Raw genomic sequence first — 15,186 nt, 5'->3', positions numbered from 1 at the left:
GAATATCGCCACTTATTCTCTCCATCCTCTGGGACGAAATTATCTTGCCTTTGTCACCACTCTCTGCTGTTATCTGCGGAAGTGAGTGCTTGGCTATTTGACCTATTATTATATGGAACGGTGTGAGTTCCATTAGGACCTCCAGAGCCGCCGTAGGGCAGGTCCGCATGGCTCCCGTCATGCACACACATGCTAACCGCTGTAGTTTAGCCAGTTGGGTTCCCACCGAAGCCTGTGCCGCCACGGAGACCCAGGACACCGCCCCGTATGTAATAATCGGTCGGACAATCATGGTATATAACCACCTAATGATCTTTGGCTTACAGCCCCAGGATCTACCCGCCAGCCGTTTGCATACCATCAGTGCTTTTGTTGCCTTGGCTACAGTTTGGTTCACGTGCTGCTTCCATCGCAAGGTAGAATCTAGAGTGAGACCTAGGTATTTAACCTTGTTAGTCATTTCAGTCTCTCTGCCCCCAAGTGTGAGGTTCCTCAGGCCGGGTAGGGACCTGCGCCTTGTAAATGGGACTATGGTTGTCTTCGAGGGGTTGATGTTTAATTCAACTCCCCTGCACCACCCCTTTGCCAGATTTAGACCACGTTGTACTAGGTCACAGAGAGTATCCTCAAATTTACCTTACCCTTGGCAGCGGATCCCATTGTCAGTTAGCAATTCTAGCAGCTCATCCACGACAAGGCTCCACAGTAGTGGTGATAGCACACCTCCCTGTGGGCATCCTCTTGTCACTCCAAGACGAATTGTTGTATCGCCTACTTTGGTCTCGGCTATTCTGGTGCGCAGTACAGCCTCAATCCATCTGCGCACCGGTGCAGCCACCTTCCTTCTCTCCAGTGCCCTGGCTACACTCCTGTGAGATGTGTTGTCAAAGGCACCTTCGATATCTAGAAAGGCGCATATCATCACCTCCCCTTCCTCCAGTGAGCTCTCGATCTCCGAGGTCAACTGGTGCAGAGCCGTACTGGTTGATCATCCCGCTCTGTATGCGTGCTGAGCAGCATGCAGGGGTACAGTTTTCAGCGCCGTCGACCTTATATTGTTGTCAATAATTTGTTCCATCGTCTTCAGCAGGAAGGAGGTTAGCCTGATCGGCCTGTGGGATTTGGCCAAAGAGTAGTCCCTCCTTCCTGCTTTTGGTATGAAGATCACCTCTGCCGTCCTCCATGGGTCCGGGATGTACGCCAGTGCAAGGCTCTCCCTTAGCAGCCGAACAAGGTGAGGTAGCAACAGCTGCTCGCCCTGTTGCAAAAACGCCGGGAAGATGCCATCCACCCCCGGAGACTTGAATTTTTCGAACGAGGCCATAGCCCACTTGATCGAGTCCGCAGTAACTAGCTGTTTAGCGGTTACCCAATCCAAGCGGGTTGGCCTATGTTCGCTCACAGGTAGACTTTGGTCCACCGGGATAGTCTCCGGGAAGTGAGCACGCAGAAGCTCTGACGCCCTTTCCTCCGCGCTGGTCGTAAACGTCCCGTCACTCCTTTTGATAGCCAGTTCCGTGCTGGTCTTCCCACTGGCCAGAGCTTTGTGCAGCCGCGCCGCTTCTGGTGTGTAGTAGACTTTTTCGCAGAAGCTTCTAAAGCTGTTTTGTTTTGCTGACCTAATCTCCTTATTGTACAGAGTTAGGTAGCGCCTGTACTCCTCCCAGACCCCTGTACGCTTCGCCTTGTTGAATAGGCTGCGTACCTTCTTCCTGAGGTCTACGAGCTTTCTTGTCCACCAGGGACAGTTGCGTCTATCTGTGGGCGTTATTTGGGGACAACTATCATTGTAGGCTTTAGTGATTGACACATTTAGTGGCCCAGGCCCGTAACGCTATCATCGATCTGACTCTGCCTTTGTAACCCGTCCTTTAATTTTTCCCTGAAAACACCCCAGTTTTTTCTTCGAGGGTTGCGTCTCGGGGGAAGTTGCCTGACTTCCACCTTCAGTGCGAACCTTATTATTCTGTGGTCTGACAGGGAGGGCTCCGTTGAAACCCTCCACCCTGAGACCCATCCGTTAGCATGCTCGCTGCTGAAGGTGATGTCCAGCACCTCCCTCCTGCTTTTAGTTATAAAAGTGGGTTCACAACCCACTCAATAGCTAAATTACTACCTAATACATACTCTAGTAGAGACTCACCCCTTGCGTTGCAATCCGTGCTCCCCCTTTCACGTGGTGAGCATTCGCATCACATCCGATGATGAGGGGCAGCCTGTGCCTCTTGCAGTACTCCACGAGCCTAATCACTCCCTCAGGGGGTGCTGCTGCCGTCTCCCCTGGGAAGTAGGCTGATGCCAGGACGAAGCTTTTGCCCTCCCAGTCTCTGGCCTGTACCGCCACCAAATCCTGCGTCAGGAACTCTGAAATGCAGAAGAAGTTGACATTATTCCTGACCACTATGCACGATCTAGGTCTCTCGCTGGAGATGTCCCAGATTACCTTGTTTTGTTCCGTCTTGAGGCCTTTGACCTCATCTTTGTAGACCCAAGGTTCTTGGATCAACAGAACGCCCAACTTATTCGCTGTGAACCTGCTCGTAATCACTGCTGAGGCCCCCGCCGCGGGATGCAGGTTCACTTGGGCAACTTCCACGTCGACGGCCATTAAGGTAGTGGCTCGAGGGGGGGCATGTCCACATCCCCTCCGTCGTTCGCGCTACTGTCCACTGGGTAGTGGTCCTCTAGTCCCTCGAGAAGTGGAGGGTAGCTCGGTTTCCTGGGCATCCAGGACGTCAGCGGTAGCGACCTTCGTGGTCTGCTCAACCCTGCTCACGCCCGGTGGTTTCGCCACGGCGTCCACCTGCAACCTCTCCACCACCTTGCTTGCCATCGTTCCTGTCCGTGTTGACGCGCTACCACTCGGCTGGGTGGCAGTCTTCCCGTCCTCCTTGCTTCCTGTGGTCACTGGTTTGTGCGACCTCATGACCACCATGCTGAACCTGTAAAACAGGCGGAAGCTCGCTGCACGTATGTACCTGTACGATTCGTCACCTATGTACAGGTACAGTCTCCATCCTCGTAGCTCTCCTTTGTCCTCCAGCTGGCTACTGACAACTCGCCAGGACGCGATGCTAAGGCCCCGGTTTTAGTTCTTGATTAGTTTCAGGGCAAACTGGTACGGCTTGTCATCGCCCTTTTTGCACAGAGGACTGGACCGGTCCAGCCACTTAACTTTGGGGCAAATTCCCGCAGCCAGTCGGCATTGCAGTCCAGCTGTAGCATGCCACCTCTAAATTCAACCCCGAGAAAGGACGCCGCGTATTCAGCTCCGCCGGCTACCTCTTCTAGGAAGAGGTTTTGGAGGACCGTGAGCTGCTCCGACTCCAACGACACCGCCGGGTAGGCTTGAGGCAGTACAGCCATGCGGATACTTTTGACAACGTCCGCATACCTGCACCGCCCCTCCTCCACCCGGGGGGGAGCCGGTGCTGATGGTTGTCCTTCGGCTCTCCTGCTGCTGTTCCTCGGCCTTTTCGAACTGGGGGGCGCCTGTGGTGTCAGTTGACCGCTCTTCCTCTTTACGGTCTCTGCAAAGGTGACCGCCTTCCCGTCACCGCGCGTTTCGGTCAGTGGTGCACTAACCTGGCCCCGGTCTATAGACCGGCTGCCTTGCGCACTTTTCGACGCTGCCTTTCCACGTTCCCTTGTTGGGGATATCGCGGTATCCGGGTACCGTCGCTTGGCCAGGGATTCCACCGCTTCGGGGTCATCCCATCCCGGAGGTACCGCAGATACCACTTGAGGCAAGCCCCGCTCATGGCCTTCTTCCGAGGGTCATCGTACCGCGTGAGAGAGCATCAAGGTAGCTAAACTTCCGTTTGGCTCCCTGACCTCCCCGGCCTCCAGCTGCTCCGCCTGCTCTTACCTTGTCCCTGTCGTGTTCCGTATCCGTTGTCCTAATTCGTTGCGTTGTCGATTTATCTTGATTTGTTGTTGTTGTTTTAGTTTTTGTATTTGTATCCATCTTGTTCGTACGACCCTTGGCTTAACGGGGTGAGCTGTCGGGTCTTCTTGTTAAATGGGGAACTAGGGAGTCCGCCACGCCAGAGCCCCTTGGCGCGGTAAGGCCACAGTTACACCCTAATTCGGCCCGGTGTTGGGGAGGCTCCGTTAGAATACAGCCGAATTTTCCTCCTGGCTGCAAATCATCCAATGGGCACGGGTCGCATGACACCCTGGATTTGGAGGTGGTAGACCTTGGTCGCCGCCCGCATGCGGCGCCCGACAACCTGCCTGGATGGTGCCATTCAACACCTTCCACACCGGTTGGGGGGCGCCGAGTATGCCTTGCGACTAAGCCTCTGCACCGCGACAAGGTGCCTACCATTAGCAGAGGATATCAAGAGTTTTTATATATGATATCTTAATATACTAATTATTAAACTTTAAAACAATCTAAGGATATCTCTCACATATATGTATGTATGGTCTAGTAAAAAGAAATCTTGATTCCTTTGAGGAGAATTTTTCAGCAACTGAAGCACTTGCCATAGTAAGGAAAAGGTAAAAGTGATTTGGTGCTGGTCCGTGCTATAAAGTGGATGTATAAGAAGATCCCGGCTCACAAAGCTTCAGGAGGATTGCTGGGCGATTCCATTTTTTAAACGGCCCAATTATTAACAGTACAGGTCCGCATTAAGAGTTTAGTTGTAGAGGAGCAGATCATAAGCAGCAAAATCATCCCCCGATCATGATTATTTTCACTCAGAATTTACATAATTGACTTTTCATCACCAATAGCACCCCGCTTCAGAAATCGATCCATTGTGATTCGCAGAGAGAATTTCTCTCCATGAGATTTTTCTCTACATCAGCCACTTCCTCCCCATGAGTGTTAAAGTGCTTATAAGCAGAGTGATCTCCTTCCCGTAAAAAGAATGATCTCATCTTTAGTTTTGTAAATTAAAAACACCAGTTTGATGCACTATGTTTTTGCAAATGCGTGAATAACAATGTCAACTTGCATAAATAATAATGTCATCCGCATCGCTTATTTATTTTAGCATATACATATGTACGTACATATATCCAGGTGTTTTGTAGTTTCCCTTTTTACAGAAATATGATCGATATCTGATAAATATTTCAGTTTTCTACTAGACTTATAAACCAGCGCTAAACTGTCTGGCTTTAGTTTTACTGATTATATCAGGATGTACTCTTCTTCCTCCTGGAGTAAAGCTGGAATATTCCATCCACTCCACTGACTGTGTACGCGAGCTCTGTAGTCGTACTACTATGGCTTCGATGAAAAGCCTGCGTCTTGATTTTCTTAGTGTCGAGAGTTTGTTCAGTGATAAACACCAATTTCTATTTTTACAACCTGTCGACCTGTCTTTTACTACTTCAGGTGGCACCTCAATCAACTCCCTTGGGAAGTAGGCCGATGCCAAGACTACTTTGCCCACTTCACTGATAGCAGAGGCCTCCCGTTGAAAGCTGAAAGTCAGAACAACTCGTATGTCTTTTCTTAATAATTATAAAATTACATTTGTATGTTTGCTAATGCCTTTCACCTCTACTTTAAACACTAACAGTTTTTAATTAATGGGGGTTTCCAGAAACTTGGGATCTGAAGCCTAATATTATTCATTATGCGTCTCCTCAGCCTTGTTGTCAATTAAGAGGTGTCTCAATCTGAAATAGACACCCTAAAAAAGAACCATGAGCACCTCGTATATAATAGCCTTTGACATTTTGAGGTCAGTAAATCAGAATACATGGCATCAACAGAATCGTATTTTGGAAGTATCGGCTCTGTAATACTTTTGAGAGCATCCTGGGCATCGGACAGTCTCCGGTTGGTCCACTGTCGGGAGAAGCAAACAGGCGACGGCAACAGGTAAACTGAAGTCGGATCGTCGTATGGCAACCACAATTATAGCGAGTATACAAGCATACTTGAGGACGCCAAGCTGCAAGCCTGTGAGTTTCAAACTTCAGTAAAGAAGCAGAGGTCCCAAGAGGGAGACTCCAACGTAAGGATGCACTATCTAGGGTTGGAGAAGTTTGGAACGAGAATAATTTAGAGGATATAGTGAAGGTGGATCATAGGCTTCCAGCCTTGGATAAAAAGAGATAAGCTAGATACCGCAACCCATCATTCTCCTTTTACGACAGGAGGGTGATCCGGCTAGAGAAAACCAATGAATCACACGATAAGCGCTGATACACTTAAATAAGGAGTCAATCGGCATCAGGGCGGATATTCGAATCCGTCTAGAGTCTCGAGCAATTGTTGGAATAGGATCGAGAAGAGTGTTTTGCTGCTATGAAATTCGCACTTCTGGAGGTCCTTCAGCACGCAAAAGTAGCCAATCTCTTGCTTCGTCCGGAGAACTTTTTTATTAGAACTAAATATTATCTAATTTCGGTAACTAAAACCTTTTAAAGTGGAATACGAAGCAGAGAGTTCTAACTTGTCTCGGTCTATATACCACACGACGATAAGGTAAAGCCACCTCCAGAGACCTGAAGAGGATACTGAAAAACGAGAACCTACATAATAATTGCCTCGAACACGAATTCAAGGCTCACCATCTGGAAAATCTCGGATATACACGATCTCCCGAAATAAATGTTTTAACAGAAAAGTTAAAGAAGGTTCGGTAGGTAAAAAATGTCAACATCTGACCATAAATCTCTAAGCTCCCAGATACCGTTTTGCTTCTCGAGAATATCGGACAATGTGGAAGATCTATTATTGAAATTCAGAGGGAATATTTCACTGAAAATTCTGTATCTTTGTGCCAAAAATAGATCAAATCGGGCCAATACCAGATCTATATACTGTATCTATATACCGGCCAATATGTGAGATATCTTGGAAAAATTAAGTAAATGTACAATATTAGATAAACATATCATAGTTTAATGAATAAAATAGGTAAAATTGGTCAACGAATTAACCCAGCTACCGGATACCTCATATATATGTATATTGATTTTAATTATTTTAGCGGACTTTGTGTCAAATACATCGGTCAGAGTGTATGTATAAAATAGCGTGGAAACATGTTCATATAACTACTTGAGTAATGGCACAAGTTAACACAATCAGTTCAGACCTTTTTCTAGCCCAAATCCATCCGATGTAATGAATTTCAACTGACTTCAAGCCGTTTATGTTGGCCGATGTATGTGATATTTGAATGAAATTAAGAGAGTATGTGTACATAAACATAATGTGGTTTCACGCTGAATATGAATATTGGTCTAGACCATACCCTTTTATCCCCAATAACACGGTTTTCGTATCATTAGTTGATATTGTCCTCATATACCTAATATATTAAATTTAGCCTCTTTGGTTGAAGTTATAAATATTGCATGAATGAATGAATAAAGTTGTTGAGGAATGCACCGCGACCTTTGGTCTATTGTGCCCTCTCCTAACTCACATTGACTCGCTTAGCCCCAGCGCATTAATGAAGTCCAATAGACTGGCGGGTGCTAGCGAGGCAATGCGATCCCTATCCGGAAACAGCATTCCAAGGGCCTTAGCCCTACGTCTGCAGATTGCTGTGCAGTCGATCATGCGACCAGTAGCCTGAGTTTGTTCCTGAGGAGGTTTATTACAATTGTATCCTCCAATTAGCAACTTTGCATGTCTCATACCGTGTGTTTGTTGCCAATGCTCTTCCCTGCCCACTCTTTCTTCCTTACGGAGTAGCTCCTTTATGGTATGGGGACCCACCCCAGTAAAGGGTTCGGGTCCTACCATCTTGGTGGAGGCTGCGGCTGTCATGAGTATGGAGAGCTTCTTGGGTGGGCCCACGATCCCTGCACCGGCTCCCTCCGTGATTTTCGAGCCATCGGTGTACCACCTCAACGTGCTATACCTCAGCATCAGCTGGAGATTGGAGCCGTTCCACTCATCCTTGCTGCCGGGGGTGACCTTAAACTTTGTCTTGAAGTTAACCATTTTGGTAGTGCTGTCCTTCGGGAGGAGGGCTAATAGTATATTGCCACTTATCTTTTCCACCCTCTGGGACGAGATTACCTTGCCTTTGCCACATTCCTCTGCCGTTATTTGCAGAAGTGTGTGCTTAGCTACCTGACCGATAACCAAATGAGGCGGAGTAAGTTCCAGCAGAACCTCCAGTGCTGCCATTGGACAAGTGCGCATTGCGCCCTTCATGCAGACACAGGCTAGCCGCTGTAGCTTCGATAGTTTGGTCTTTACCGAAGTCTGCATACCCTTGGCAGCAGATCCCATTGTCCGTTAGCAGTGCTAACAGGTCGTCCACGATCAGACTCCATAGCAGGGGTGATAACACACCCCCCTGTGGGCAGCCTTTTGTTGTGCCGAGACGAATCCTTTTATCACCTACTGTGGTCTCAGCAACTCAGGTGCGCAGTACGGCTTCTATCCATCTACGCACCGGTGCTGCCACATTCCTTTTCTCCAGTGTCTTGTCTACACTCTTGTGTGACGTGTTATCAAAGGTCCCTTCAATGTCCAAGAACGCGCAAAGCATCACCTCCCCATGCTCCAGTGAACTTGGGGAGGTGAACTCTCTATCTCGGAGGTTAGCTGGTACAGAGCAGTACTGGTGGATCTGCCCGCTCTGTAGGCATGCTGAGCCGCATGCAGGAGTGCTCTCTTCAGCGCTTTTGTCCTTATTTCATGGTCCACGATCTTCTCCATGGTTTATAGTAGGAAAGACGTTAGGCAGATTGCCCTGAAAGCTTTCGTCAATGAGTAGTCTTTCCTTCCTACTTTGGGCATGAAGATCACGTTCGCTGTCCTCCATACTTCGGGGATGTACGCCATTGCGAGGCTTTCTCTCAGCAGCCGAGCCAGGTGAGGCAGTAAAAACTGCTCCCCCTGTTGTAACAGCACCGGAAAGATGCCATCCGCTCCCGGAGACTTGAATCTCTCAAACGAGGCCATCGCCCACCGGATCGAGTCCGCCGTAAATAGCTGTTTGGCGATACTCCAATCCTCGCGAGATGGCCTGTGTTCGACCACGGGTAGACATTGGTCCTCGCGAACTGTCTCCTGGAAGTGCGCCTGCAGAAGCTGCGTGGCTCTGTCCTCCGCACTGGTCGTAAATGTCCCGTCGCCTCGTTTTATTGCTATTTCAACGTCCTTTGTGCCCCTGGCCAGAGCTTTGTGCAGCCGAGCCACTTCTGGCTGTGACGACATTCTCGCAGAATCTCCTGAAGCTTGCCTGCTTTGCAGACCTAATCTCCTTATTGTATAAGGTGAGATAGCTCCTGTATTCTGCTTAGACCCCCGTACGTTTCGCTTTGTTGGACAGGCTGCGTACTTTTTTCCGGAGGTCTGCAAGTTTCTTTGACCACCAAGGACAGTTTCGTCTGTCGATGGGCACCTTCAGGGGGCAACTGCCGTGATAAGCAGGTTCACTTGGGCAATCACCGTGTTGACGGCCATTAAAGTATGGGTTCGAGGAAGGGCAGATCCTCTTCCCCGCCGTCCATCGTACTGCCATCCATTGGATCTCCTAATCCGTCTAGGAGTTCCTGCGTGGAGGGTAGCTCTGCTGTCTGGCCGCAGAAGCCGACATCGGGGACGTCGGTGGCACTGCCTGCCCAGTCCTGCTTCCGCAGGGCTGCTCCGCCATCTCGTCCACCTGCATTTCTACTACCTCCGGGGCTGCTACAGACACTGCCTGTTTTACGAAGCCCTTGTTTTGGTGAGTCGCAGGCATACATATATCTCATTTGAGGTGGCTATATTGAATGAATGGTCTGGGTTGAAATTACCTTCTGTATATGGATTACTGGGGAAGTCTCCATACAAGAATATGATCGTGATCATTCAGTTTGTATAGCAGTTATATGCTATAGTGGTCCAATCTCAATTTCTTCAGATAGAAGTTGATAGAAAATAATCTACGCTAAGTTTCGGGAAAATATCTTGTCAAAACAAATTTTTCCAGACCAAGACTTAATTCTCATCGTTCAGTTTGTATAATAGCTACATGCTATAGTATTTCGATATCGGAGATTTCGATAAATGAGCAGCTTATTTGGGAGAAAAAGACGGTTGCCAAACTTGAGGGACTAGTTCGCGTATGAACAGACAGACTCGGCCCATCTCGTCTCGCTGATGATATATATAGTATATACATATATAATTTGTAGGGTCTCCGGTATTTCCTTCTGGGGTGGGAGACAAACTCCGTGGCAAACTTAATAATAAAATTTGTTCAGAGTATCAAAAGAATAGTGCCTTTGCGACTTTCAGTCCGAATCACCGTCGTACTCGTTGAAGATGAGATGATTGAATATTTTTCTAAAATGTTGATGTAAAACTAAAATAGTTTTGGTATTTATCTATACAAAATATTTATAGTGACGTTTTGTGTTATGCATTAGTGAAGATTACTTCTTTGTTTAGCTGCATACCTGTTATTACCAAGCAAACTTAATCAAATTATTGTAATAGTGTGTGTTCAAACCGATGTAAGCACACATATACGAAATACAAACATGATATTACTGACGGATTTTAGTTGCAGAGATACAACAATTAATATGGCATGCATACATGCGCACAAATGTGGATCTTCAGTATATAAGTAAAACATGTAAATTTGGTAATATATGGTATATACCCGACTTAAAAGTTTAAGTATATGTATGAAGTAACACTATACTTCATATGTATGTATATACATATAATGTTCAAACAAATTTAAAGTCAAAAAGAGACTTTAGTTTCATTTAGATTGCTATTTAAACAACAGTGCTGTCCTCTTAAAACCAAAAATAAACGTTGGTTATAAATCTAACAAATTATTACATAATAAGTGAGTTTACCGTATTAAGCCCATTAGTGACCTATTTTCAAAGAAATATTGATTTTAATCTTATATACGTATTACATGTATATATTATAGGATAGATAGATAGGTATTTAATTAATTTTTGAAATGTGTAACAGAAGTAAAAATTATTGGAGTCAATTCACTATACAGCCTACATCTACAATCATACAAACACGCATATTTTCTGGTATCAAATTCATAATACTTTATGGGACTTGAAACATACACTATTTTATTACATTTAAATTATTTTTTATTTACAAACAAGTGCATGCTACTAAACTTTAAATTTATATTATCATTTATGTATATATATGTAAGGATTTAGTATAATTATTTGATATGCAAAAACATTGAATTTGTAGGTAAATATAGTGTAAACAAGTGAAGTATTGAATGACACACTTTTGGGCGTTAAGTGAAAGTGAATGCATTCAATGCCAACTCTTACAAAACCTACAATTAAAAGAAAAACTAAGCATTGCTTGGTGTTATGTGAATAAATTTGAAATGTGATGATATAATTTAAAAATTATGTTTATTATGGTATATATCTAAAATTACCGCAACTGCTATAAAAATAAATGGCCTTTTAAAGGAAAATTTTTCATTAAGAAGTTATTTATTTTACTTATTTTATTACACTTGACGGTCAAAAAAGTGTATGGTCTAATACACTATTCCGTTTAAATTTTTTTCGACTTATTGATTGTGATATTGTTATAGATACCCGTAAAGTAAAATAATCCCAAAAATTTCAAAACAGTGTCAGGTATGAAGTCAATAATTCTCAAACTGTAACTTTAAAATGGAAATTTTACGAAAAAAAATTTAGTATGATGAGCCTCTCATACAAAGTTAAATTTCAAAACTACAATAAGCGTAGTAACTTGCTAAAGAAAAAATTGCTGAAGAACTTTTCAATAAGTTAAGACTAAATAATGGAGTTCTAGTAGATTTAGAAATAAAATCGAACAATTTTTATTTTCTGTCCTACTAATATACACCAGAAATTTTTCTCTTAAGCCAAGGCCAGCGACCATATTTACCCATATCAATTACTATCAAAACCAACTACAAGTGTATAAGATATAGCCATCGACCTTCATATATTAAAAACGGGTTTTGTAAAGCGTAATAACTTCTATACCAAAAAAGCATTATACCCTGTGTAGTCGATATCTTAAAGCAGCTGTGCCCAATGTCAGCATTACAATTTTAGGTATACAATGGGCACTCCGCAACACAGATTGTATTTTATGAAAGATTTTTTTAATTTTTATGAGGAAAGAGTTAATACTTCTCCTAGCCCTCATATATTTGACATAAAGATTTTTAAACTTTTGGCTGACTTTATACGTATACCATACACATATATTGTGTATTGGTCAATACAGGAGTTATCTAAATCAAACTCAGAGAACATATTCCTCCGATAATGGTGTGTCGTGAAGCCAAAAACGGTTCAAAATCGGGCCAATAATTCCCCTGCTGACATATACTTGATTTATACGACATATATCGGTTTATCGGCAAATCTTAATGAATGTCAGATCGAATCTTTTTCTGGAAATAATATATCGCTGTGCCACAAACTCCCGGTTGGATTTATAGAGCACAAAATAATAAATAATGTAATAATTGGTACGCAAATAAGTTCTCGCTGTTTTTTTTTAGAAAAAATAATTTTATTGTAAGGAAATGGTTACAATAAAATTATTCGAAGTAGTCATTTTCCCATTTTTCTAGCAAAACTCTTCATTTTGTGATGCTATCCAAAAATAAATTTTTCCATGTGGTCTTGGGGGTGGAACTGCTCCTGACCATGTGCCATCGATCGGAGCAAATAATAATCGGATAGTGCTTCCCATTTAAGCATTTCCAGGCAAGTTTGAACGGGTTTGATATCGTGAGGCCGGGCGTTGACATGAAGCAGGACTTTTTCGAGCCTCCTCTGGTAATGGGATCATAAGGAACCCAAGTTCCAGCGCATGTAGTCGCCTTTAAATAACTTGGTGGGTGAGTCTCAATGCTGAAGCAAACTTTTCTAGCATTTAACACGGATTCGCATCGAGCTACATCTCCAAATCACCGTCTTCAAAGGTTTTTGGCCTTCTTTCATGCAGACGGTCATTAATATCGAAATCGCCGTTTTTGAAGAGATAAAATCGACTACGACACGCCTTGTGATAGCACCTCCGTAAACTTTATAAAAAAGTCGCTAATGTGGAAATGCAGTTTCTTTTTCAAATGTCTAGACTAAGTTTATGATTTATGTTTTGGATATATAAAAATCGATCACCTCTAACTGCTCGAACCACCCATTAACAAACAGTGAGAACTTAGTTGTGCATCTAATAATAAACAAATTTGTAAATTTAGTCTACGAATTATTCCATCTCTCATATACATATATCATGTATTAACTTTCGTTATTTTAGCAGGCCTTATGCTGTATATGTCAGTCATTTTGTGAGTTATTTATTAAAATAGGTAATAACATGTTCTTGAATTTATAGAGTAAGATTAAAAATTATCGCCATCAGTTCAAATAGAATATAGCTAGTATATGTAGTGCTTTCCGACTTTATCCTGACCTTAAACGGTTGATGTTGGTCAAAATGTGTAATATTTGAATTAAATTAAGTGGACATGTTTTTTACACAAAATGTGGTTTATCGCTGAATATGAATTAAATTGGTCTGGACGCTTGAGCTAAACTGCGTATAGTACTCGTATATCATATATGTCACTTAAAGGTATAAAATTACATCCGAACTTTGGTTTAATACAATTTGTTACCAGCACCGAGAAATATTTTACTGAGTTTGAGTTTCGCAAATTGCAACAGCATAAAATGTTATATGTTTACTGAAATATGTTCTTATATGTACCTTACAGGTGTAACTGAAGTATCTAAATATTTGTATATGATTTTCCAGTGTTGGAAGCCGAAACAAAGCACAAACCCGAAACTACCGAATGCGAATCGACTGAATCTTTTGATCCTTATACCTGTTCCTTAAGTCCAGCGCTGAAATTGATAGCAAAAGAAGAATTACACGAAGATGATAACATACGCCACCAAGCACTACATCAGTTTCGTGAATGGATATCGAAACACCCGCGCATCAAAAAGTGCCGCACAGATACTCTTTTCCTACTACGATTTTTAAGAACAAAAAAGTTCTCCGTTCCGGATGCATGTGAAATGCTTGAACGCTATTTAACTATACGTCAATTATTCCCACAATGGTTTTCAAACCTTGATATTTTAGACCCAACTATCAGCGAAATTTTCGATAACGGGTACCTAGTACCCTTGCCACAAAGGGATGATGACGGCAGACAAATAATACTATCGGTGGCAAAAAATTTTGATCCATACAAATACACTTCTGTTCAGATGGCGCGTGTGCATTCACTGATATGTGAAGGTTTATTAGATGATGAGCCGTCACAAGTGGCTGGCTATGTATATATTAACGATGAAAGTGGGATAAATATGGGATTTGCGAGTCTTTGGTCTCTGTCAGATTTAAGAAATATGGTAAAATGTATACAAGTAAGTAATTGTTTTTGTTGGCCGATTAAGAAATTTATTTAAGTTTTCTTTTTAGAATTCTACTCCAATGCGTCATAAAGCAACACATTTTGTTAATATCCCACACTTTGCAAATCGTATTATCGAATTAGGAGTATCATTACTTAGCGAAAAACTAAAAAACCGTATAACTGTAAGTTCTAATTCTATTACTACGTAACTCGTACTAATTATATTTCTTGAAAGATACACAAATCGGTGGATGCATTGAAAGAGAGAGTTAAACCCGAGATTCTTCCAAAGGAATATGGGGGTAGCATTCCCATGGCTGATATTATAAAGGACTTTAAATTGAAACTCATCCAAAAACGAGATTCTATATTAGCTCTTGATGAAATGTGCATTGAATTAACTAAAGACTATAACAGCCCCTCAGTAAAGATTATTAGCGACATTGATACTGGAGTTATAGGAAGTTTCCGAAAGCTGGAGGTTGATTGAACAACAAAGCGCTCAATATTGTTAATTATTGTAGAGACCACAAATATATTTGGTATCAGTTTGATTTTATGATAAGTTATATTTTATATTTTAATAAGTTTTTGTTGAAAATAAATGATAAAACAATTTTGTAGTGCATAACTTGAGATTTACATACTGGTACATATGTCGTAATATATTAAATCTTTAAATTTAATAGTTACTAAAAAATCCCGTCCATGCGTTCCTGCGGATAAATCTTATTTTTATAAAAATAATAATGAACACGTTAACTATGGATAGCCTTCGGAAACATGGTATCTGGACTAAAGTTAAGGGGTCAGTAGGGTAATCTGGCCT

General features: G+C 42.9%; 2 protein-coding genes across 3 annotated transcripts in view; both read left to right on the top strand.

Annotated features, from left to right (window-relative positions):
- LOC105233992 (UDP-glucose 4-epimerase) overlaps window positions 1-15,186 on the top strand; it is a 199,652-nt gene that overhangs the window by 41,001 nt on the left and 143,465 nt on the right. The gene's annotated exons all lie outside the window — the stretch shown is intronic.
- Window positions 10,645-14,993, top strand: LOC105232884 (clavesin-1). 2 transcript variants are annotated; one of them, XM_011214773.4, is made up of 4 exons: window positions 10,645-10,784; window positions 13,745-14,367; window positions 14,423-14,539; window positions 14,593-14,993. In XM_011214773.4, coding segments are annotated over exons 1-4 (996 nt in total). In that variant the 5' UTR covers window positions 10,645-10,783; the 3' UTR covers window positions 14,848-14,993. The 2 variants fall into 2 exon arrangements, with proteins under 2 accessions (XP_011213075.1, XP_049314413.1); XM_049458456.1 differs by lacking the exon at window positions 10,645-10,784 and adding an exon at window positions 13,366-13,561.

This window comes from Bactrocera dorsalis, chromosome 5 (assembly GCF_023373825.1).
Source record: "Bactrocera dorsalis isolate Fly_Bdor chromosome 5, ASM2337382v1, whole genome shotgun sequence".
NCBI classification, from domain to species: Eukaryota; Metazoa; Arthropoda; class Insecta; order Diptera; family Tephritidae; genus Bactrocera; species Bactrocera dorsalis.
This window is presented reverse-complemented; position numbering and strand designations above follow the sequence as displayed.